This window comes from Budorcas taxicolor, chromosome 16 (genome assembly GCF_023091745.1).
Source record: "Budorcas taxicolor isolate Tak-1 chromosome 16, Takin1.1, whole genome shotgun sequence".
NCBI lineage: Eukaryota > Metazoa > Chordata > Mammalia > Artiodactyla > Bovidae > Budorcas > Budorcas taxicolor.
In genome coordinates, this window is record NC_068925.1 from 38,650,903 (window position 1) to 38,677,243 (window position 26,341).

A 26,341-nucleotide genomic window follows, 5' to 3' on the forward strand; every position below is an offset into this window, starting at 1 on the left:
TTATTCCAAAATGTATCTGCTTCAAAGAAGCACTTCTGTGAGTCAGTAACCTCAGTATGGCTTAGCTTCCTCAGTGCTTTTTATCCAGTTACTGGGGAAAGATCTTCAAAGCTCACTCATGGTTGTTAGTAGAACTTAGCTTTTCCTACGCTGTTGCACTGAGGCAGTTTCTTGTCATGTGGGCCTCTCCTTAGGGCAGCTCACAGCAGGCATCTGGCTTCCCTGAGAGCAAGCAAGGAAGAGAGCAAAGGAAAATGTCCAGGACAGTCTTTTCATAACCTAATCTTTGAAGTGACATCTTATTGCTTCCACTTGTATTTTATTCTTTAGAAGTGAGTCAGTAAGTCTATCCTTTTCTCAAGAAAGAAGACAGATAAGTGTGAAAATCAATCATAAAGTGGGGATCTATGGGGCCATCTTAGAAGCTGCCTACTATGTGTGGGCTTCCCAGGTGGCTCAGTGATGAAGAATCTGTCTGCCAAAGAAAGAGATGGGAGTTTGACCCCTGGGTCTGGAAGATTCTTTGGAGAAGGAAATGGCAACCCACTCCAGTATTTGTAAGGTATGGAATTAGAGTAGGCAAGGTTCAGAAAAAGAATGAGACTGGCACTCTACAGGAACAGATCACCTTTAATGAGGCAAGAAGGGGCAGCAGTCAGATTAGCGAGCTGCTGCACTTATCTAAGAAAAAAGTAAGTATATATAGGCATGTATGTAGAAAGCTACTGTCTTAAGGGGGCCTGTTCTTCTCCAAGGTTGCTGGGAGTAGTTATCTCTTAAATGGCTGGGGCAAGGAGTTCTGGAGATGGGCCAGAGGCTGGGCCGGCTTGGAGCTGGGCGTAATCAACCTAATGTCTATTTTTCCTTCGGGTGAGAGAGTTCTTTGTTTTGCCTCACATGGTGGGGAGGACCTGGAGGGGAATTTTAATTCCAGGTTACCTTGAGCCATGCAACTTTTCTTCAGTATTCTTGCCTGGGAAATCCCAAGGACAGAGGAACCTGACAGGGCTACTATCTGTGGGGCCGCAAAAAGAATCGGACATGACTTATTGACTGAAAAAAAAAAGAAAAAGTAAACATAATGTGTTCATTTGTATGCAGGTGGGTGGGTGTGTATGTGTGTTTTAGGGATGGTGGGCAGTCAGTGGTTGCACATGGCATTGGCCAAAGGAGTATGAGTTCTTATGAATTTTTCCTGTTAAGAGTATAGGAGAGTTAAATGATAGTTGTCCCCACAGGAAACATAATGACACTCACAAATTGAGAATTTGAGCCAGCTTAGTAAAGTGACTATTTCCAAAGGTGTGGTAAGTTAGGTACAGAGAATTACAAGGAATAGTGCATTACCCGAGAGGTTGAGACAGCTTGGTGTATCACTCTCCTGAGGTCTGAAGCAACATGAGGAAGCAGCAGTTACCAGAACTGGGAGGGGGTTTTGTATGAGAAGACCCCAGGGCAGAAGCCATGACTTTTCACCTTATGAAGTAGTCAGCCAACAGCATCTCAACAGGGAGGGTGCCAGGGGAATAAATATGCTGAATCACTTTCTTCCACCCTTCTGCTGGTACCACCCACTGGCAGAACTCAACCAGAAGCCAGAAGGCAAGACATCCACTAATAGGGTCAATACAGTCCAGTCTCCAACCACACACAGTAATGTGGGAACAGCAGAGAGTAGATCAGGAGGACGCTGAGAAGATATCCAGTACAGATTTCAAAGGAGTGCATATGAGGAAAATCATATCCTTAATAGGGAAAAATGAAGAAACAGTCTTCCATGACTAGGTATTCAGTGCAAGCTAGATGGAAGAGTTTACTGACAGAGAAAGGTATTTAACATCAGAACAGGCTTTCATATAATTGCGTCTCTTGAAGATCCTCAGAAATGGGAAACATGCATCCATCTCTAGGAAAAGATTTGGGCAAAACTGAACTGATGAAAGAAGCATGGGTAGCTAAGATGACTTTGAAGGGTCCTTGTAACTTGAGGATTTGGCATTCCAGGAGGAGGGATGGAAATCAGGGAACTGGATCTCCTGCAAAATATTCACAACTCTTTGAAATGGAAATGAGGCTCTTCCAATTTAGGAATCAAATTAAAGCAAGTATTCAGGGTGTTAGCAGGCTGTGCTCCTGCTTGTTTGAAGTGGCAGCTAAAGGAGGGAGGTGTGCTTTTCCCTGGATGAAGCAGGATCTCGCTCAGCCTGTTTTCATCTTTACTTAGCACCTGCTGGCCAGGAGTGGTGTCGCCCGAGCAATCAGACAGTAGACGTGCCAAGAGTCTGACCTCCCTGTGTCTGCTGCCCCTCCCCCAAGCCCCATGACACCTCTCCTGATATAGATGGACAGGGGTTGGTTTAAAATGACAGTCTCAAGTTCGTGTAGGAAGAGAAAGTTAATTCAAAGAAACTGTCAGGCAAGCTTCCTCTCTCTGTAGGAATAATTATTATCCCCTTTCACCATGGCCCACCTGGGAGCCCACTTTGCCTTCAGATCCCGCTGGCAGAAGACCGATGATGAACTCTGTCGACATAGCATGTCCTTTATTCTTCACAAAGCCATTTGCAATGACTTCTTTCAGAGCTATCTCTACCTGCTGGAAAATATTCCCCTGGGTAAGTGAGTCAGAGCTCCTAGATAAGGGATAAGAAATGACTGGAGCCACTGTGTGAGGTTGTGGGGTTTTTCCAAAAGGAATTAGAACAAGGACACTTTTCAAATAAAAAGGACCCACAACCATTTAAATGGGCTTGAATGTTTCAATGGCATTCTTTTATGGAGAGTGCAAAGATCAAGTGCTTCCTGGAAGGTCAAGCCTCTATTTTGGGATTTCCATGCACCGCAGACATGAGTAACTTGCTTCTCTGGGTGTTGGTTGCCTGAATATCAGGCTTGTAGAAATGAATTTCTTGAGTTTGAAAGGACATTTTTGATATTTGCAAAAGTTTAGAGGTGAGTAAATTAGGTTGAGAGTATTAACGCAATAGCATATCAACTAAGAAGGAAAAAGAATAAACAATAATAGATCAAATAATAATAGATCAAGGTTATTGGGGTGAGAGTGTGTCTGCATGTGTATGCTTTCTGGCCTTTCCAAGTTGCAATAATAGTCTGAGAGTTTAAAGGAGCTGATTTTAGTGTGATCTTTGAATGCTAAGAAAAAAATTGGGCAGCAGTCTGTCTCCATTTTAATTATTACCTCTAGTTTTCAGGGAGGTGGACAATAGGGCAACATAAAGCTTATCTGGTTTGTCTACACTGCTTTTCTTAGCCTGTGTGAAAGCGGTTAGTTAAGCGCACTCTCAACAGCCCTGAAGAGGAAATAACTTGTGATTAAAGAGTGAAGTATCCCCTTTGATTTATATTCCCCCAGTGAAAGCAGGAGCAGTATGTTTTGCCCCAGTCTGTTTTCTTAAGGTTCCTGAAAGCCCCATTGTACACTTGATGTGGGCAGGCTTTCCAGATGGGCAAGGAGCTACATAATTCTTTGTATTGCATTCAAGACTATGTTACCAGCCTACCAAAGTCACTTTCTAAGTCCATTTCTGAGGGGAATCTTTAATTCTAGATATACAAATGGCTTCATCTCACATATATACATATATATATATAACTGAACTGAACTGAACTGATGTATATTCCTTATTCAGATTTCTCATTTATGACTTTATTTGATCCTTATAACCAACCACATGATGAAATAGATAGGGTCAGCATTATTACTTTTCTATGCACCTTCTCACTCTTGTCCCCTATACTATTTTTTCAAAATGAGGAAAAGAAAATTCAGAGATGATGAGATCAGTCTAGATAGGTCTCACCTAGATACCAAAGCAAGAACCAGGGCTCTTTCTGGTAGACCATATTTTGTTGTTCAGTGGCTACGTTGTTCCTAATTCTTTGTGACCTCATGGACTGCAGCACTTCTGGCTCCACTGCCCTTCACTGTCTCCTGGAGTTTGCTCAAATTCATATCCTTTGTGTTGGTGATGCTATCTAACCATCTCATCCTCTGCCACCCTCTTCTCCCTTTGCCTTCATTCTTGGTTTCAGGATCTTTCCCAACGAGTACATTCTTTGTTTCAGGTGGCCAAAGTATTGGAACTTCAGCTTCAGCAACAGTCCTTCCAATGAATATTCAGAGTTGATTTCCTTTAGGACTGACTGGTTTGATCTCCTTGCAGTCCATGGGATCACATGAGTCTACTCCAGTGACATAATTCAAAAGCATCAATTTTTCGGTGCTCAGCTTGCTTTATGATCCAAACTCTCTGATCTACCCATAAGTAATTCCTTTAGGACGTAGCGGACATCTCATCTTTATCCAAATGGAAAAATTAGAGCAGTTTATTTGGAAGATGATGATGTTCTGACCACTCCATATGTTTTGTCAGACCACTGGAGACACTCTTTGGACGATACCTCAGTAACAGTACCTTGTTGGCTCATGTTGCGTTAGTCTGGCAAAAGATATAAATTCAATGACTTATGAGAGACATGCTAAGGGGTAGATGACTGCCAAATTTTAAAAATAATTATTAGAGATTAAACCTCATCTCTGAAAGTAGCTAAAGATGAATTTAAAAGACCCCAATAAGTATTTATTAGAAAAATTAAATGGCCCCTTACTAATAATTAATTGCAAGTTTCCAACATCCTGAGTTCATATTCTGGCACTGCTACTGACAGAGAAATCACTCCTGCAAGTTGCTAATCTCTGAGCATCATTTTCTTCAAAACTGTGGGGCTGTTGGAGTATTAAATACAATTATATATGTGAAACTCATCAATGCTCAGTAAGCAGTAGCATTTCATTTCCTTCCTTAGATCCAGCTCTCTTTAAAGTTACCACACACCCTTCCTTAGAACAGGCATTACCGAAGATAAGCTTAATTTGGTGTTTGAGAGTTTTCAGGCTTCGGTTGATATTAATGTTTTCACTTTGGAAGTAAAACTCAGCCAGTGGAAGCACTCCTTCCCCAGCCCTCACTGGGGTGTTTTAGAGTTGGCTTCCCCTCCTCTTGATGATTTCAAGACTTCATAGAAATGAAAATAAAGCCCTTCTTTTAAAAGACTGGGGAACCCTACTGTAGCATCTGCACAGAGAGTTTGTTGTTTGGAGTAATTATGGGAAGAATGGCGGCTAACCAGACTCTTTGATTCCTTCTTTCCTTCCTTCCTCCCTCCAACTGCCTGCGTTAGGCAATCAGCCTCACACCAGCTCCCTGTGAAGTGACATTCAGTCATGGGGACACTTGCTGAACTATCCCTGGCTAACTTCAGTGATTCCTGGAGAAGCAAGAGCATGCATATTCAAAGTCTCCAATGGAACTCTTAGCTATGCCATTGACTATGACAGGTCTTCACAAAGAAATGGAAACATGTTTGTTACTATTCTCAGTGGTTTGTATATATTATCTCTGTTAATCCTCTCAACATCTGTATTAGGTGGTGGTGTTATTTTCTTTCTCCTGAATCTGAGGAACTGATCCACAGAGGAAGTAAGTAACTGGCCAAAGATCACACAGTGATGAGTGTGGAGCAGGATTAGCACCCAGGCCAGTTGGGCTTTTTAACCACAAAATCATGCTGCCTCCCAGTGTAAATGGCAACTTGACTAATGAGGGGAGCACTCTAAGTTTTACCAAATTTTTCCAACTGACAGGAATATAAAAAATAGTCCATGAGGAGAACTGGCTTTCTATTGAAGAAATCAGAAAGATGGGTGAGCCAGTGAATGGGTTCATATAATCTAGTTATACCAGCCCAAATTCAGCTACAGGTCTGGAGTGAATGAATTTGTCATAGGGGGCTGTTTGTGAACAAATGGGTAGTAGAGTAGGAAAACAATTTATGTAAATCTCCAGTTTGTATAACAGTGTGGGCCTGTATACAATCCAACTTGGAGGTAGACACATAAGCCAACTCCTCAGTAATTCTTCTAGCACTATCCACAGCATATTTTTTAGGACACAGAAGTCAGTGAATATTTATTCATTATATAATGTGCAAGAATCTATTACTCCTGGATATTGTTAAAGGCTTAGTCTAACTTGGCACTTAGAATAATACTTCCATGCAGTTTAGCAAAAGGAACAAAGGCTTTACATTTAAATAAGTTTGGGTTAGGACTTGGCTGTGACACTTCTTTTCTCCATAATATTGAGCATGTTACTACCTTTTTCTGACTTTTTTCATCACTTACCTGTAAAATAGTGATTACAATTCCAGTTTTTGTAAGGATTAAGAGAGATAACATGAAGAGATGACATGAAAGTGCCTTGGCATAATGTCAGGCACAAGGGAGGTATCTACTAATGGTTATTAACTCCCCTTCACTTACCTCTTTTTAGAAGAATTAGGCTCTGAGGAAGAAATTGAGAACAATGGTCACAGCTTTGCTATCACAATTAAAACCTAGAATTAATAAAAACATTCCCTTCAATACACTGCTGCTGCTGCTGCTGCTGCTGTTGCTGCTGCTGCTGCTAAGTCGCTTCAGTTGTGTCCGACTCTGTGCGACCCCATAGATGGCAGCCCACCTCAGCATACAACTTTTGGCATTTTGCAAATTGATTTCATCCCTGTGGAAAGCATGGCTGCACAACTCACTGTGCAGTGATACATTTTCCAAATGTTTATTGTTGCCTTTGCAATACCAATTATGTAAGACCATTTTTCATTTTAAAGAAATGAAGAAGTGGATAATATTCCTCTCTTTAGCAGACCATCCTACACACAGTATTAAATGGGTAAAATATGGATTTTGGATTTAAATAAAACTAGGTTTAAATCCCAGTTGTGTCACTCACTAGTTGGCAATTTCTTCTGGAGAAAGTCACATCTATCTTATATATTCAGTGAGACATAAATGCTAGCATATATAGTACATATATACATGTTTGATCAGTGATGATTGCTAATTTTTATTATTTGGTTTGCCTAATTAGGAAAATCAATATATCCTCCTATAGCTTTCCATTAACTACAAAAAGTGTGACCTGTGTGTGATTATGTTGTGTGTGCGTGCATGTGCTCAGTTGTGTCAGACTCTTTGCGACTCCGTGGACTGTAGCCTACCAGGCTCCTTTGTCCATGGACTTCTCCAGGCAAGAATACTGGAGTGGGTTGGCTATTCCCTATATCCATTCACTACTTTGTTGAACCTGTCATTCAAAGAACGAAAAACTAGACAATATTCATTTATTCAGCGAACGCTCTAAGGAGGCCTGCTGTGGGTCAGCAGGTTGGTAAGTCCTGGGGTTTAATGTAGGAGAGAGATGCGCACAGATAATTTTCGTGGAATGTGGCGACAGGGACAGGCATCACTACAGGATGCTGCAGAGGGAGGTACAGAGGAGGCCTGGTGACTGCTGGATCCGCTTCTGACTCTTCCGATGCAAAATCTCTCCGTGAAAACTCTGTCCCCAGTATCTTTGTATTCTGACCTTTTCACATTCAACAGCGGGTTAGGTAGAACACTCAAGTAGGAATTAAAGAGGAAGACATTTGGCCAAGTGGGTATGGGATACGATGTGCAGTGGGAACTTGTATACACCCTTGCTGGAGTGGGGAACGTGTATTTTCCCTCCCTCCTCACCTTTCTTTACCTTACTTGTGTTGAAGGCTGAAAAGAATTTGTGTGCTCAGTTGTGTCTGACTCTTTGCGACCCTGTGGACTGTAGCCCACCAGGCTCCTCTGTTCATGGGATTTCCTAGACAAGAATACTGGAGCAGGTTGCCATTTCCTCCTTCAGGGGATCTTCCTGACCCAGGGATTGAATCTGTGTCTCCTGTATTCACAGGTAAAATCTTTTCCACTGAGCCACCTGGGAAGCCCTGAAATAGCTCTCAGTCAGAAAGGAAAAAGCCCACTAACACTTTCAGGGTTGAGAGTGCATTATTTTACAGGCAAGGAACCCTCGACTCCTAAAGCATTCAGGGAAGAAATGAAACCTAGAGGGACTCTCAGGGTAATTCTAAGGCTTGTTAATGATGACTTTCTAGTATTCTGGCACACACAGACCTTTGGATTCTACCAGGAACACTGATGAAATTCCACTCCCTCCTACTCTTTCTTGTGGATGAGAAAACCGATAAGACTTTGGTGTTTTTCAGATTCCGCATATAAGTGAGATCATACATTATTTATCTTTCTCTGTCTGATTTATATCATTTAGTATAATGCCCTCAAGGTCCATCTATGTTGTTACAAATGGCAGAATTTTCTTCCTTTTATGGCTGAGTAATATTCTATTGTACCTAGACACATCTTCTTTCCTTCTTCCCTTCCTTTTATCTTTCCTCCCTTCCTGTCTTAATTTTTACTGTCACTTCTTTAATGGCTAAATTGAGAAGTTATCACCTACAAATCTCTTTTATGGAAGACCTTATACTTCCTAAAGGCATCTCCTAGTTGGGCTTTCTTTCTTCTCATAAATAAAAGACTAACTTGATCCAGTATTCTATCTCAAATCATTTCAAACTTACTGTTTAAATCTAGCCTAGATATCCTCTGAAGACTCTTAGGTCAATTTCCAGTTGACAAATAGGTCTAATATATAGCATAAAGTCTAAAATAGTTATATACAACCCTACTAAAAAAAAACAAACCAAAAAAGAAAATTGAGAAGGTATTCAGCAAGCATAAACACTATGCTCTCAACAAATTTTTCGTAGAGGGTTCACAAGATCTTTGTTCTTCTTCAGGGCAAATTCACATGTACTTTATTTTTCTTTTTGTAACATTGGAAATTCCTTGGAAGTTCAGCTTATAATGTAGGTCAAGAAATAAGCACCATGTTATATCAAGAGCTAATAGAGTGTCTAGCCTCTGGTTTAGACTACACCAAGTGTCACAAAAACATTGCAATCCCACAAGAATAAGCCACTAGATGTATTTCTATAATAAAAAGGCATAGGCTGATGTTTGATTACCTTATCAATCAACTGGCACCATTGCAGGAGCTATCAGGAGGGGAGTACCTGGGGCTGGACATTACACCTCATATATCTTTTTAGTGAAATGTTCCTGTCAATTAGGTGACAAGCCCATAACCATAAAAACTTACCTATTGAGTCTGACCCCTGCTGAGCTTGGAATTCACTTGTGGTCTAAATGTTGCTGGCATAATGGACCATTCCCATATTCAGATTAAAGGTTTTAATAAACTCCACCAACTAGTTGACTTAAGCAGGTGATGATGAGAGTGGTTGTTTTGCTGCTTTGGTTGGATCAACAAGAGAGCACTGGGCTGTGGCTTACCTGTGGCTTGCCCCAGAAGCATTCATCTCTGGGAGGACTTTGTGAGTTGTGATTTCTTAACCTGATTTTCTGAGACATCCAGACGAATTTGGAACAGTCGTGTTTTTTTGGCCTGGTGATGCTTAATTTTTGCTGTCCCTGTTGAATTTATAAGCATTCGTTGTATTCATTATATGTCATTGTTGACATAACACTTTACTGAGTGCTAGGGAAGGGGGACTGGTGTCGGTACCCAATGATTTTGAACATGAGGACATTCCTTTTAAAGTTATATTTTCTCAATCAGATGCTCCTTGTATATAAAATGTCAAAAAATCTATATATTTATTAACAGTTTTGTATTTTTAAAATGACAATCTATTGTTCAGTTCAGTCGCTCAGTCATGTCTGACTCTTTGCAACCCCATGGACCGCAGCATGCCAGGCCTCCCTGTCCATCACCAACTCCTGGAGTTTACCCAAACTCATGTCCATTGAGTTGGTGATGCCATCCAACTATCTCATCCTCTGTCATCCCCTTCTCCTTCTGCCCTCAATCTTTCCCAGCATCAGGGTCTTTTAAAATGAGTCAGTTCTTCACATCAGGTGGCCAAAGTATTGGAGCTTCAGCTTCAGCATCAGTCCTTCCAATGAACACCCTGGACTGATCTTCTTTAGGATGGACTGGTTGGATCTCCTCGCAATCCAAGGGACTCTCAAGAGTCTTCTCCAACACTGTAGTTCAAAAGCATCAATTCTTCAGCGCTCAGCTTTCTTTATAGTCCAACTCTCACATTCATACATGACTACTGGACTATTTATTAACAGTTTTAAAAGGTTTATATTTTTAAAATGACAATCTATTGTATTAATTAACATATACAGGAAATATAGTATATAATATTGTTAGTCTCTAGAAAATAACATACATGTGTTCTGATTCCTATTCCTTTTAGCAAATTCATGATCACTCAAGGGTCTAAATATTGGCCTCAGCGTCTTCAAGGTAGGAAATAATGATGTAACTCCACAGATGAAATATACTACAATGGATAGAAGGAGGGTTTATTGGATTTTTAACCTTTAGAATAAAAATTTGGAACTATGTAACCGTTGTTCAATTCAGAGCCATGTGGTGCATTAACCAATGTCACAATCTTGGTGTTCCTAGTAAAGTTTAAATAGATTCTCTTTTCTTATACTCCTATGTACAATTATGTCATATTTTGGTTTGCTTCATATCCTGATTGTAACTTTTTTTTATACAGTTGTATGTTTTACTTGGAGCATTCAACTGTCTTTTATTTTTGTTGAGGTTAAAAATATGTCTTCCTAAGGATATTACTCATGTCTTCTCGCTTCTTCCCTACTATCTATTGCCCAGAATCCAGTTCATTTTATTTCCTGAAGATATTTTTTGAAGCCAATGCTTTCTGTTGTAGTATAAACTGATTTCTTTCTAGATCTAATAATATTTACCATTTTGGGATTTCTTTTCATTGGATTCCTGGGTTAATTGTGTTGTTTTTCATGATATATCGTCTCAATTTTAACACTCACTGAGCTGGAATATAGCTTTGAGAAACTTCTGAAGAATGAATATGGGAGGTAAATATTCTCTCACCATTTGAATGGTAACATATTTTAGCTTCAAAATAATTTTCCCTTAAAATATTGATGACATTGTTTTTCAGTGTTTCTGATGAGATCTGTGTTATAAGCCTGAGTCTACTCCTTTATGGCTGCCAGGTAAAATATGAGGTCAGTTAAATTTGAATTTAAGATAATCAACAAACAATTTTTTAGTAAAAGCATGTCCCATGCAATGTGTGATATTTTGAGCATATTTATACTACTAAATTATCCATTGATTATCTAAAATTCAAAAGTAATTGCATGTCTTATATTTTTATTTGCTATATCTGGCAACCCTGCTTGAAATTCAGCAAACTTTTTCCCTATAAATAACTTAATAATCTTCTCATTTCTCTTGGTGTTTTGAAATTTCCTAAAGATATGTATAAATGTGACTTTATTTTTAATAAAAAATTTTCATAAATAAAAAATTATTTTTATTTCAAGTATATTTAAGTATTTTTAAATTAATTTATTTATTTTAATTGGAGGATACTTTATAATATTATGGTGGTTTTTGCCATAGAGTGACATGAGTCAGCCAGGTTTTTAAAATCCATATTGCTTAGTACTTCTGGACCTTACAATCTCTTTCAGCTTTGAGAAATTTTATCTATTTTTTCTGTAATAATTTTTTTCCCTTCATTTTCTGTTTTTGAGAATCTTAATTAGCTTGATGTTGGGTCTTCTGAATTAAATCTTTATAGCTTTAATATTTTTACTTCTGTTTTCTGAATCTACCTTTTCCTTTATGTCCTGATTTGTTTACTCAATGTTAACTCCAAATCTTTACTCAATATTAACTCCAAAGTTTTTGGCAATCAAAATTCTAATTTCTAAGAATTCTTTATTATGTTTTACATTGTTATTTTCTTGACATCTTATCTTCAATTTATGGATGCACCTGTTCTCATCTCTCCTCCTGGATATAAATTTTTGCTTGGTTTTGGTTTAAATTCTCATTAATTTCCTGGATTATTTCTATTTCCTTTGGAGTCAGTTTTGATTGTTTATCTCTCTTTTGTTTTTCAGACATTCACCCTCATGTATTTGGAAGTCATTTTTTATCCATGGTTAGGGATGAAGGACAAGGTACATGATTTTAGGTAGTGGAGAAGATTTCCTCTGTTATATACTTCTCCACTGAATAGAAAGGATGCCCAGAAGCTCTACATATGCCAGTTGACCTTACCAGACTCTGATGAATGTGAGCAGATGAGGTGCCTGGAACCTTCTATATGCCAGAATTACTATTTTAGGATCCCAACACTAATGGGTCTAGTTATCCTTTTTTTTTAGAGAAGAAACTATTTACCCCCCTTAGATTATAGCTGTGCTGCTTGTCACTTTTGGGAGGGAGTGCATTGGTCACCTCCCAGTTGGCCTACAGGCAGATTTTAAATTAACTTTTATTTCCTTTGCAGATGTCCTAAGCTGTAAATTCTATAGTTTTGTTCCATCTGTTTTTTGTCTGCCAGAAATTTGTTGAAATCATGAATTCATTGGTGGTCCCTCCTCATTTTCTTCATTGTTACAGATTGAGTTTATTAAGACAATTCATGGGGAGTATTGGGAATGAGAGAAGACAAATGGATGGATTCAGTTTATAATCTTGAACAAAAAGTTCCTCCCTTTCAACTCACTTTCTATAATTTCCTTCTGAATGTTCTCTAATGAAAATATTTTATATCTGCAAGGATGCATTTTAATTTACAAATCACATTTAAGGGCATACTCATTTACCCTTCAGAAGTGGGAACACATGTTTTTATGAAAATAAATGTTTAAAAATAATACCTCACTTCTTTTCTGAAATAATGACATAGTATATGTGAATGTGCCTAGTATAATATCTAGCACGAAATTGTTGCTCAAAAAATATTATATTTTTTAGTATTTTATTTTCAGAACTTAGGGCTCAAGCACATTTTCTGTCATGTTGGTACAAAGAGATATATGGGTATAAATTGCTTGAAAAAGAAATGAAAAAAATACCTATCCCTAATCTACCGTGTGGTTAGAAGTAAGGATTAGTGATCAAATTTCCATAAAGTATTTTAAGGTCAAAGATAAAACTTACTGTGGAACTTGTGAAATTATTTATTCTACTGTAGCAAACACTATTGAATAGTTTTAAACACAGTGACAAGCTATTTTGAAAATTAAACTCTAGGTTTATTAAATCATGAAAATGCCACATGTCTGATTTATACATGAGGCGCCTGAAGATCACAGGGGTTGAGAAGTTTACCCAAGGTTAAATAGCAAGTAAATAACTGAGCTAGAACTCAAACCCAGATCTTCTGACATCAAATGAATACCCTTTCCTCCATACCACTGATTTGCAGACTTCTAAGAGGAAATTCGCTGCATGATAAGAATGAACTTGTTTTGTCACTTAAATATTAATAATGTTTTATTTTCAGTGAAATTGTATGCTTTAACAAGTCAAGTCATCAATGGTGAGATGCAGTTCTATGCCAGAGCTAAACTCTTCTATCAAGAAGTACCAGCTACAGAAGAGGGTATGATGGGAAATTTCATTGAACTGTCCAACCCAGATATCCAGGCCTCTCGGAAATTTCTCAGGAAATTTGTTGGGGTGAGTATCCAACTGTAGTTTGATTAGGAAGCAAAGTTCTTGCAAACAATGAGCTCACATGCTTCTGTGTTGTCGCTTCAGTCATATGAAAGCCAAATGGGTGAGCCACGAGTTTAGTGTGAAAGCCTGTTTTAAGAGGTTCAAATGGCTCCATGGTAAAGCATCTGCCTGCAATGCAGGAGACCCAGGTTCGATTCCTGGGTCAGGAAGATCCCCTGGAGAAAGAAATGGCAATCCACTCCAGCACTCTTGCCTGGAAAATCCCATGGACGGAGGAGCCTGATAGGCTACAGTCCATGGGGTCGCAAACAGTCGGACAGGACTGAGCGACTTCACTTTCACTTTCACATTAAATGACTGGTTTATCCTAGTTAGCATTTCACTTTCCTAGCACCAGCTTATTTCTTATGCTTCAGGGGAAGGTGAACTAGCAGCGTTAATATTACAAGTAGTAGATTAAGAAGACTTCTCTTTCAGATCCCATAGATAAGCAATTGACACTCAGATGACTGATGAGTGATCATGCCATTTGGGATCTTGGGGTGATTTACTGAGTCTCTGTAATAAAAATTCAACATTGTAGGGAAATGCAGCCTTATGTTTAGTTTAAAAATGGTAAGTATAGTAGAATATCTTTATATTATTTTCTACACAGTTGAGACATTGCCTTGAAAAAATGTGATCCCTTTATAGACTTGGTGTTGGGTAAAACTCCACTTCCTGACTTTCAGGCCACATGGAGATGAGTCATATATTTTAGGAGCCAGAATCTTGGGTCCCAGAGTTATTATGGTTCTTACAGTATAAACCACCTTGGGTTTACTCTTAAATTCTCTTAAACCCCAATTTTCTTACCTATGTCTAGAGTATAACCACAGACCCTATCTTGTAGGATAATGTGAAGCTCAAATGAGATAATATATGTCAAATGCTTACTTTAGTGCACCCAATTATTATGCAATATAGCTCATTTACTGCTACTACTAATAACAAGCTTTCATATAATTCAGTCACTGTACTTTATGGAGCTTCATTTAGTTGGGGCTTCCCTGGTGGCTCAGGTGGTAAAACATCTGCCCACAATGCGGGAGACCCAGTTTCGATCCCTGTGTCAGGAAGATCCCCTGGAGAAGGAAATGGCTAAACCACTTCAGTACTCTTGCCTGGAAAATTCCATGGACAGAGGAGCCTGGTAGGTTACAGTCCATGGGGTTGCAAAAAGTTGGACAGAACTGAGCGACTTCACTTTCACTTTTTCATTTAGTTTTCAGAACAGACAACCCACATAATAAAGCTGCTGTTGGTTCTACTGAGAATAAAGTCCTAACTAGCAAACAGGTTTTGTTCCAATTCACTATGAAGTTATTCATCTGAAATTTGGACTCCATTTTATTCTGATGAAGGAACCATTAAGAATATTACAAATATTTGGGATTAGGTTGTCAACCTATTTAGAAGCATAATATTAATAGTTTCCCTAGTGTTGAGGTGAGGTTCACTTTATATCCAACTTTCTCTGAAGTACCCTTTGCCTGAGTACAGAAAAATAGGATCACGATGGAGCAGTCATTGGGGCAAAGTGTCTGGACATCAGCTGTGGCCGTAAAGGACTACAAAACTAGAGATGATGGCTGTGGTTGTTTATAGATCAGGTTAATTTGGAATATTTTAAAATCAGTGTTACTGACTGACTTCACCGAGCACATTATCTGATAGTCACTCTGATGAGCACTTTAGAAGCACTGTCTTATTTGTTCTTCATAATAATTTGGGGAGGTAAGTACTATTATTATTTCTCATTTTCATGCTTGGGGAAACTGAGGCTTATAGAGATTAAGTATGTTTTCAAGTTTACGCAGTTGGTAAGAGACAGAGCTGGGACTCATGCCTGGCAAGGTCTGTCTGATACCAAATTCCCAGCTCTTATCCACGACATATTTTTTTCTATTTGTGTCATGAAGCAGAAAAATCCCTGCTCTGTGTGTGTGTGTGTGGACCACAGACCTCAACTCTCCCCCAATCTGGCCAAGAGCAATCCTTCCTGCTCGCCTCGAGGTGAGGCTGACTTTGATCCCAGTGCATTTCAGAAGCTTAGTTAGTAATCCAGCTGTCTTGTCACTCCATGTGGAATGCCAAACTGACCACAGGGATGCTGCTCAGACAGAGCCCATACACAGGCCCACGGACCTGGGAAAGGAAATAGCCTTCTGCTGGCATATTTATGTTGGAAATGAGCAGTCTGCTCTTTTCAAACAAATATAAGGAGTCCTTCTTAGTAGACAAGGCTCATTGTGAAGCTGTGACCTCAAAGTACAAACACAGTCTTTTTAAAGAAATGATATTTTGGTACTTTGACCTTAATAATATGCTAAATTAGTATCCAGGTCAAGATACAAGGAGTTTGGGAACAAGAGTATCTGACATGATTTATCCTTGTGTCAACTGGGAAAAGGCAGATTGTTTAATTTAAAGTTTTGCTTTCCTTTCAACACTTAGTGACCTGGGACAGTGGGAAAACACTTTTAAACTTGTTGCAAATGTGCTTACTTTAGCAAATAAACAAACGATACCAAGATAATATCAATGGCATAGCTGATAACATTCCTTACTTTTAGCTTTTTGAGGGGAAAGTAAAAATTTATAAAAAGTAATTGGTATTTGATGATTTTATCTCTTGATATTTCTCAGTGATTGGATGACTGAAAAATCAGGGGCTAACTGTATTTCATGGTTTTTATACAGTGGTATTTAACACTTTATTGTCAAACTTCAGTGGAAAGAAGGTAAAATAATATTCTTTGAAACAAAAGACATAGACAGAATCAAAATGAAAATGAAATTTCCAAGAGTATTTTACTATTTTATATAAATCCATAAATATGAAGATAGGATAATAAAAGTAAAGTTCTGCAATCACACATTTATGTGGTTTTGGTCACATTCACAGAGGTGCATCAAATTTCAATCCAAGCACAGTAATAAGCAGCCATAGTGTCCAAGAGAGTAGAGATGTTGTCCCAGAGGTCAGTCTTTAAATGTCTCTTCTCGGAGGCACAGCATGAGAATGTGAGAAAGAGGAAAAAACTTGGTGCCAGGATATGCGAGGCTGTGCCAAACACAGGGAATGGCATGGAATAAAGACAACTAGGCAGCAGTGGTGAGGGGCAAAGGCGGACAGCACTTGAGTAAGAGGCATCTTCTGTATTTTTGTATAACAGTTTTTGTATATTAGTGTATTTGTGCATACGTATGTGCTCAGTCACCTCATTCGTGTCTGACTCTTTGTGACACATTGGACTGTAGCCTGCCAGGCTCCTCTGTCCACAGGGATTCTCCAGTCAACACTGGAGTGGGTTGCCATGCCCTCCTCCAGGGGATCTTCCGACTCAGGGATTGAACCCGCGTCTCTTATGTCTCTTGCACTGGCAGTAGGGTGCTTTACCACTAGCATTGTGGGTAGATTCTTTACTGTCTGAGCCACCAAGGAAGCCCAATTGTTTTGTATATAACTGTTGTTTCAAGGATAGCTACAGTCAAATATCATACATACATAAACACACACACATATATATACATATATAACATGTTTATTTCATAGATAAATAAACATGTTGTGTGTGTGTAAATATGTATATTACTTTATAGAAGCACATCTGAGAAGGCTTTCACTGGCTGATATCCTCCTATCTCTACTAACTATTCATCTTTCACTGTCAGTTAGTTGAATTCAGAATTTTACTTTTAAAAAGTGTAAGGGCTTTTTGTCCAATAAGTCATGTGGTTTCTGATACAAAAGCAGAAACAATTTTCAGCATGAAAAGAGACAGGGGGACTTTGCTGCAACTACCTTTTATCCTCATAAATGTGCTATAAGCTACCGAGGCTGAGTTTGAAGTGAAATTCTGGCCCAAGAATGGAACGGATTGCATTTCCTCAGCTCAGGTCCTAAAAATTATCTTCCACACAAGCATAGTAGATAATTCAGAGCCCTCAAAATCAGTTTTGAAAAAATAAATTTTAGTCATCCACTCCAGTCTGAATTGAAATGTGTTCACTGCACGAATTTGAAAAGCAATTTTAAAAGTCTGAAAGATTCTCTCGTCTTTGCTCTCTCTTTTTCCACAAGGCAATAAGCTACAGTGCAGGTCCATTTGTTATGGATTTGACCCAAATTGGCAATTAACAAAGTTCTACTTTCATAGGACTTTAAATGGCCCACTTCTTATAAAACATTACCTAGTTCTCAAACCTAAGACATTTTCTAAAATCTTATTTTTTAATTCTTTGAAAGACCTATAACTGGATAAAATAAAGAAGGCAAAAACTAGACATGTTTGGATATGTTTTGAAAAAAGTCATTGGATGTTTTATAACTTGACTCTGGCAGTGGGTGTGGGCATTCTAAAGTTGCTTCAGTGTTATGACTCTGTGCTACCGTATGGATTATAGCCTGCCAGGCTCCTCCGTCCAAGGGTTTCTCCAGGCAAGAATACTTGAGTGGGTTGCCATGCCCTCCTTCAGGGGATCTTCTCATCCCAGGGATTGAACCCATGTCTCTTATGTCTCCTGCATTGGCAGGAGGGCTCTTTATCACTAGTGCCACCTGGGAAGTCCACGGTAGTGGGTACATACCTATATACATTTGTCCAGATTCCTTGAATGGTAGATTTACAACAGTACATTAAATTTTATGTGTGCGTGTGTGTTAGTTGCAATGTCATGTCTGACTCTTTGCAACCCCATGGACTGTAGCCTGCTAGGCTCCCCTGTCCATGGAATTCTCCAGGCAAGACAACTCCAGGCAACAATAATGAGTGGGTTGCCATTCCCTTCTCCAGGGGATCTTCCTGATGTAGGGATGAAACCGAAGTCTCTTACATTGTAGGCAGATTCTTTACTGTCTGAGCCACCAAGGAAACCCACATTTAATTATATGAACTTGACCTAAATTAAGTTTACTTAAAGAGATAACTGTGTGTCAAGACTCAGGGTGAATGTCTGTCATTGGACTGTTCCACAAGGTACCTTTCTGCAGGGGCCCGGGAGAGCTGGGACGGACTGTGCCTTGGACTGTGGCTCTGGGATAGGAAGGGTCAGCAAGCATGTCCTGTTGCCGGTTTTCAACTCCGTGGAACTGGTGGACATGATGGAATCGTTCCTCCTCGAAGCACAGAACTACTTGCAGGTCAAAGGCGACAAGGTAGAAAGCTACCACTGCTATAGCCTGCAGGAATTCACACCCCCACTGGGAAGATATGACGTCATCTGGATTCAGTGGGTCATTGGTTAGTTCTGCATGGCATTGCATCTTCCCTTCTCCCCGCTAACTGGAGGACTTGTGGAGGCAGAGCAAGGACACAAAGCGATATTTGGCTCTAGCTGCACTTAGAATAGTTAGCTAGTCTAACATATAATGGGAACTCCCCCCAAGCTCTGGTCCTCTGGATTCTGCCCCTAACATCCACTGAACAAGGCTGGTGATTCCCATTCTTAGGATGGAGTGTCTTTGTGCCAACCTAAATCCTAGAAGAAAACTGAATATTTGAAAAACTTTAAAAAGTGTATGCCCATTATTGACAAACCTTGGCTTTCTTAGATTTAAATTCTCAGGAAATGAGATAGCAGTGAATTAGATTTTGATCTGAGTGTGTGTGTGTGTGTGTGTGTGTGTGTGTGTAAGACACAGAGGAACGATGGCAGAGTTGAGCTGTGAATCCAAGGGATGAGCAGTGGTTTATTTTGTGCCTGGGAGGTAGGTAGATAGACTAGGTTGGTATAATAGCTGTTTTACAGAGAGTGTACTGATTCTCCTCAAAGAGGATACCTGTCCTCTTACCTAAATTCTCAAAGCCTCCGCAACAAAACAATTCAGGCTATGAAATAATTCATGAATGAGTCAACAAACAAGCTCCCGATTTGTAGCCTTGTGGCCGTTCAGTCTTTCCTACTCACCTCCTTCCCCACCCACCCTTTCATCCTGTTCCCCCATTTACTTGGCCTCACCTGTAGGGTACCTGACTGATAAAGACCTTCTTGCGTTTCTTTCCCGGTGCCGAGATGGCCTGAAGGAAAACGGCATCATCATACTGAAGGACAATGTGGCCCGGGAGGGCTGCATCTTCGATCTCTCTGACAGCAGCGTGACTCGGGACATGGACATCCTCCAGACCCTCATTAGGAAGAGTGGGCTGGTGGTGCTAGGCCAGCAAAAGCAGGACGGCTTTCCAGAGCAATGTGTCCCGGTGTGGATGTTTGCGCTGCACAGCGATGGAAGCTCCTGACCAGCTGCCGGAGTGAATGACTGCACTGCACAGAGGTGCTTTGGGAAGAGTGGCCCTCCTCTGATTCACAAGTTACACCCCTTGTGATCCATGGAGGAATGAACAGAAGGGAGACAATGTATGTTTCAAAACAGTTGATGTCACGTTTCCACTAATTATGTAAGTACGTGCACATACGCTGTGACTTTTCCAAAAGACAAATGGAATGTGACATCCGGAAAAACATCTAAACTGTACCAGTGTACCCATAAAAACAGGAAAGGGAGCAACGTTCACAAAATATAAACTGCGTTGGTCTCTGAAGGTTTGCATGAAAGAGTAGTTTAGGATGGGTGGGATAAAGTCTAGACCACCTTTCTCTGCCCTCATGCTGGATGCTTTACCCTTCCTTCCTCTTTGGGAATATTACTTCTCTTAGACAAAAATCTCCCCCTAATTAAGAAAGCACCAGTCAAAATAACCTTGTAAAACAATTCCATTACTTAATTTTGTCTTTAGCGGAATAGAAGAATATGGTTTCACTTTCTATTTGGGGTCAGTTTCTCTGCCCAATGATATAATATGGATGTAATTTCATAACAGAAGTCTGCATTTCAGTGATGGGGAAGTGTCTCCTTTCAGGAGGAAATGTTTTACCCTTGAAATTTCAGCTGTGAACATATAAGTGAATGTCACTGATAATCTACTTTTAGTCACTGGCTTCTAACACAACTTGCTTCATTGCAGTTACTCCTGTTTCCTTGATTGATAAGAATGTACACTGGAAAGAGATAAGAAATGGTAAACCTGAAAACTGAACTAACTGCATTAGTTTAATTAATTAGCTTAATTAAAAATATCTAAAATCTTTCAAAAACAAAAATGTAATTTAATTTCTATTAGCAGAATGTTTAAATATAACTTCTATTTTATTTAAAATGCTCTGAAGTCTTCATGTGAAGGATTTATTTGTCTTTTGATGTATTATATATTGAGTCTTCTATGAAATACAATCAATTTAAGTAAAGAAAATCTGTTAAATGCATATGTTATCACCCTAAAATCATGTTTGTAAGTCATAGCTCTAAATTAGGAGGAAAATAATTATTATAAAACACTATGTTGATATAGCATGACTTAGTAGTTTGATTTTATGTCCTGGAAAATTATGTCACTCTGCCACAGGCACTTTCCAGCTGCAGTATGTCATTCACAACATTTTAGGGTAATGTAACAAAATGTGAGTTAAAACCATTGCTGGAGAAACCAGAGACCAAAATTAAATAAAACGGTGAATCATTACCAAACAGGATTACTGTGAGAAAACAAGAATTCTCATGTTTTCATCCTCTATGTATTGAAAAAAAAAATTAACTAAATCTTCCTTTTCAGCCCATCCTAGGCATTTTCTGCTTCTTTTACATTTAGCACCCTTATTCTCTTACTTCTTGACTTTCTGCTTTGCAAGTACTCACATGCTGATTGACACAGTTGTCCATTCCTCAGCATCCCGGTTCCTGAGCTCAAGGAGGAAATAACATAATTGTCCCATTAATATGAATACATGAGTTCCAGAAAAACATCTATTTCTGCTTTATTGACTATGCCAAAGCCTTTGACTGTGTGGATCACAGTAAACTGTGGAAAATTCTGAAAGAGATGGGAATACCAGACCACCTAACCTGCCTCTTGAGAAATCTGTATGCAGGTCAGGAAGCAACAGTTAGAACTGGACATGGAACTACAGACTGGTTCCAGATAGGAAAAGGAGTACGTCAAGGCTGTATATTGTTACCTTGTTTATTTAACTTATATGCAGAGTACATCATGAGAAACGCTGGACTGGAAGAAACACAAGCTGGAATCAAGATTGCTGGGAGAAATAGCAATAACCTCAGATATGCAGATGACACCACCCTTATGGCAGAAAGTGAAGAGGAGCTAAAAAGCCTCTTGATGAAAGTGAAAGAGGAGAGTGAAAAAGTTGGCTTAAAGCTCAACATTCAGAAAATGAAGATCATGGCATCCGGTCCCATCACTTCATGGGAAATAGATGGGGAAACAGTGGAAACAGTGTCAGACTTTATTTTTTTGGGCTCCAAAATCACTGCAGATGGTGATTGCAGCCATGAAATTTAAAGACACTTACTCCTTGGAAGAAAAGTTATGACCAACCTAGATAGTATATTCAAAAGCAGAGACATTACTTTGCTGACTAAGGTCCGTCTAGTCAAGGCTATGGTTTTTCCTGTGGTCATATATGGATGTGAGAGTTGGACTGTGAAGAAGGCTGAGCACCGAAGAATTGATGCTTTTGAACTGTGGTGTTGGAGAAGACTCTTGAGAGTCCCTTGGACTGCAAGGAGATCCAACCAGTCCATTCTGAAGGAGATCAGCCCTGGGATTTCTTTGGAAGGAATGATGCTAAAGCTGAAACTCCAGTACTTTGGCCACCTCATGAGAAGAGTTGACTCATTGGAAAAGACTCTGGTGCTGGGAGGGATTGGGGGCAGTAGGAGAAGGGGACGACAGAGGATGAGATGGCTGGATGGCATCACGGACTCGATGGACGTGAGTCTGAGTGAACTCCGGGAGATGGTGATGGACAGGGAGGCCTGGCATGCTGCGATTCATGGGGTCGCAAAGAGTCAGACACGACTGAGCGGCTGAACTGACTGAATATGAATACATAATCTTTAACTCAGTTGAATCTTTGGAATAGATCAGCAGTCCCTTTTCTCTTCCTATGTAATTTTCTGTTCTTCTTAGAAAACTTCCACATCTTTATTGTGCCACAAAAAAATTCCCAACTCCATATCTATTTTTTACTTAATTGCCAAAACAAAAATTAGGAAGTAAATTATACCAATATCTCCTCTCTATAACAAGTTAATAGCTAGTACAAGGTAAAGGGAAGAGCGAGTTTTCCTGGTGCCTTGCAGTCAAGAATCTGCCTGCCAATGCAGGAGACATAGGTTTGGTCCCTGGATCTGGAAGATCCCATGGAGAAGGAAAAGGCAATCCACTCCAGTATTCTTGCCTGGAGAATCCCATGGACAGAGGAGCCTAGCAGCCTACATAGTCTATGGGGTCTCAAAGAGTTGGATACAACTGAAGCGACTGAGCATGCATGCATGCATGCATGGACTGTAGTCCACCAGGCTCCTGTGTCCATGGAATTCTCCAGGGAAGAAAACTGGCATGGGTTGCCATGCCCTCCTCCAGGTGATCTTCCTGACCCAGGGATTGAATATTCAGCTCTTATGTCTCCTGCATTGGTTGGTGGGTTCTTTACTGCTAGTGCCACCTGGGAAGCCTGGGCTACAGTCCATGGAGTTGCAAAAGAGTCAGACATGATTTAGCAACTAAAGGGAAGAGTAGCTTGAGAGGTGAGGCCATCAGAGTCAGAGCATGCTGCCTGATAGTTCATGCGAAGGTTAGCATGTGTTTAAAAACGATGGAAAGATCTGAGGTTACAAGGAAGGGGCTGAATTTTCTGGTCTTCTGGGTAGAGTCAAGGATGCTATAGAAGGAAGGCATTTGGAGTGAGACCTACTCCAGCCGTCTTCAACAAGGCAAACATATTTCTGATGTTTATCAATACATCTGTGTTGTATGGTAAGTGACAATCTACATTAGTTCATAGTCCAAGTGCCCCGAAATCATTTGGGCAGATTTTATGAAATAGAGATTCCCAGGCCTGGTCCCCATGAGAATCTGATTCTGTGAAATGGGATCAAATAACGTATTTTTTAAGTTCTAAACTGATTCAGATCATTACTTTTGAGGATACTGATAAAAGAGGTGTGGAGCTGGGCTCTTCAGAGTCAAAGGAAGATAAGATAGGGCAGGCAAGATGCAGGCCAGATTCAGGGAAGTAGCTGGATGGTGAAATCCATTCTCCACACCGATGCTAGCTTTCTAAAACCTGAACTGCCCATGTTATGTATAAACTTTCAATGACTCCCCATCACTGATAAAATGAATTCCCATCACCTTAGAATGACATAAAGCCTTTTGTGATCTAGCCCTGGCTTCTCTCTCCAGCCTCAGTTTTCCCACATTTCTTGAAATTGTGCTTAACTACTTATAGATCTCTCAAGGAGCTATGACTTACGGCACATGGCATTTACTGATGTTACTTCCTTATCTCTCATTCTTACTTTATTATTTTTTTTATTTTTTAAATTTTTTGGCCATACCACGTGGCATGTGGGATCTTAGTTCACCGACCAGGGATTGAACCCATCAATGCCCCCCATTTGAAGCTGAGCCTGGCTCAGTGGGTAAAGAATCTATGGGCAATGCAGGAGACACAGGACACATGGGTTTGATCCCCAGGTCAGGAAGATCCTCTGGAGGAGGAAAGTGGCAACCCACTCCAGTATTCTTGCCTGAAAAATCCCATGGACAGAGAAGCCTGGGGGGCTACAGTCCATGTGGTCCCAAAGAGTTGGACATGACTGAGGAACTAAGTACACATGCATGTTCTAACCACTGGACCATCAGGGAAGTTCCAGAATGTCTCCCATTCTTTTTGTCGGTCTCAGATTGTAAAGATGTTACTGACTCTAGAAAAGCTTCCTTCCAGGTGCTGGGTTAGATGCCCCTACTATGTGCCCCCCTCATACCATCTGCTTAACATGTCACAGCACTTATCATGTGCCATTGTTATTGCTTGCTTACATTTCCTCTATTAAACTCTGAGCTCCTTAATGGGACATTCATGTTAGAGCCTCAGTTTTTGTCATATGCCCTAGTTATTGTTGTTTAGTCACTAAGTTGTATCTGATTCTTTTGAGACCCCATGGACTGTAGCCTGTCAGGCTCCTCTGTCCATGGAATTTCCCAGGAAAGAATAGTGGAGTGGGTTGCCATTTTCTTCTCCAGGGGATCCTTCTGACTCAGGGATCAAACCCACATCTATTGCATTGGCAGGTGAGTTCTTTACCACTTATCCACCAGGGAAACCTATATCCCCTACTACACTGAAGTGAAGTAGTGAAATGAAAGTCGCTCAGTTGTGTCTGACTCTTTGTGACCCCATGGACCATACTGTCCATGGACTTCTCTAGGCCAGAGTACTAGAGTGGGTAGCTGTTCCCTTTTCCAGGGGATCTTCCCAACCCAGGGATCGCACTCAGGTCTCCCACATTGCAGGCAGATTCTTTACCAGCTGAGCCACAAGGGAAGCCCAACTACCTCACTGAAGGAACTCCAAATTTTACTGAAAGTATGTAAGTAGAGAGACTCAGGGGACAGTCTGTTTCAAGAGGCATCAAACAGGAATCAGAGCAAAGCAGCAGGAAAAACCAAGAGCTTCTAAAGTTCCATGAGCACTGGAATGTACAAGACAGGTCCAAGGAGTAACCAAACAATGCAAACTGGCAAGAACCAGGAAGCTCAGGGGTCAGACTTCTGGGAGAAGACTGTGGCAAGAAAGTTAGGGCCTGGGGCAAAATCCTGCCTAGTTAGGAAATCTCTTTTTTCAATAGCAGCCAATTCAAGGATATGGCCAACCATAGACCCATTGTTTCATTAGGTGGGAAGGTATACCTCATAAAAGAGACATGTTAAAATTGTGAGTGAAACAGAAAAAAAAATAAAGTGAAAGTGTTAGTCACTTAATCGTGTCCAACTCTTTGAGACCACGTGGAATTCTCCAGGCAAGAATTTTGGAGTGGGTTGCCATTCTCTTCTCCAGGGCATCTTCCCGACCCAGGGATCAAACCTGGGTCTCCTGCATTACAGGCGGATTCTTTACCATCTGCGCTACCAGGGAAGCCCTAAAATTGTGAGTAGGTCTTAACAAAGTGACTTGTAATCCTCATCTGCTTCCTGCAAAGCAATAAGTCCGAAGGAGCAGCTAGGCTTAGAGGAAGTCAATCCTTTTCTGAAAACTGAAGAGAAGTGGAAGGTGCGCACCTGTACTTCATAGATGAATTAATTGCAAACATGTCTGCAGTTGTAGGTGAACTTTGGAGGACCCCTTGGTTTATCCAATGATTCATGAAGGGGTGCAGTCTTCACCTACCTCCTCTTCTGAGAACCTGAGCCACCACTCCTCAGCAATAGTATAGAAGCATGCCAAATCTCAAGGGGTCAACAATTTTATAGATTCAGGATCATCATAAAAATATAAAACAAAATGAATAAGGTCACCCACATGAAAGATGAGCTGCTTTATACTGTGGACACATTTTGGCCCCATTCTGTAACTCCACCATTTCCTATAACTGGTCTGTTTTGAGTGATGTACTGGGGAGAAGGCCTGTGTGATATATTCAGCTGCCTGTCAGGAATAATTAAAACCAGTTGTGTTATTGCTTTCTTTAGTTCTAGCTGATTCTTTGATGCTTTGGTGTCTATGCCAGAAAAATACCTCTTATAATCATCAGAGGCCAGTGTTTTCACAAAGGTCACTGCAAGCTAATTAAGCAAATATGTGAAAAATAGTTTAAAATTATCTCAATTAGTAAAGTGTGTGTATACATACATCTGAAGTGGGGTTAAGGAGAGACTGTCAAAATAGTAACTGACTTGCAGAGTTAGTGACTTGGTGTCCGAGTACTACACATATATAGCACCTTTGTATGTTCA

The 26,341-nt window shown here is 40.1% G+C and overlaps 1 protein-coding gene across 1 annotated transcript; it reads left to right on the forward strand.

The window, feature by feature from the left end:
• The first annotated feature begins 2,461 nt into the window (after positions 1 to 2,461).
• On the forward strand, positions 2,462 to 19,762 carry NTMT2 (N-terminal Xaa-Pro-Lys N-methyltransferase 2). The gene is made up of 5 exons (XM_052654173.1): positions 2,462 to 2,615; positions 11,912 to 11,971; positions 13,306 to 13,481; positions 18,517 to 18,766; positions 19,491 to 19,762. Exons 1-5 carry the CDS (start codon positions 2,462 to 2,464, stop codon positions 19,760 to 19,762), a joined length of 912 nt encoding a protein of 303 aa, XP_052510133.1.
• The last annotated feature ends 6,579 nt before the right edge of the window (positions 19,763 to 26,341 follow it).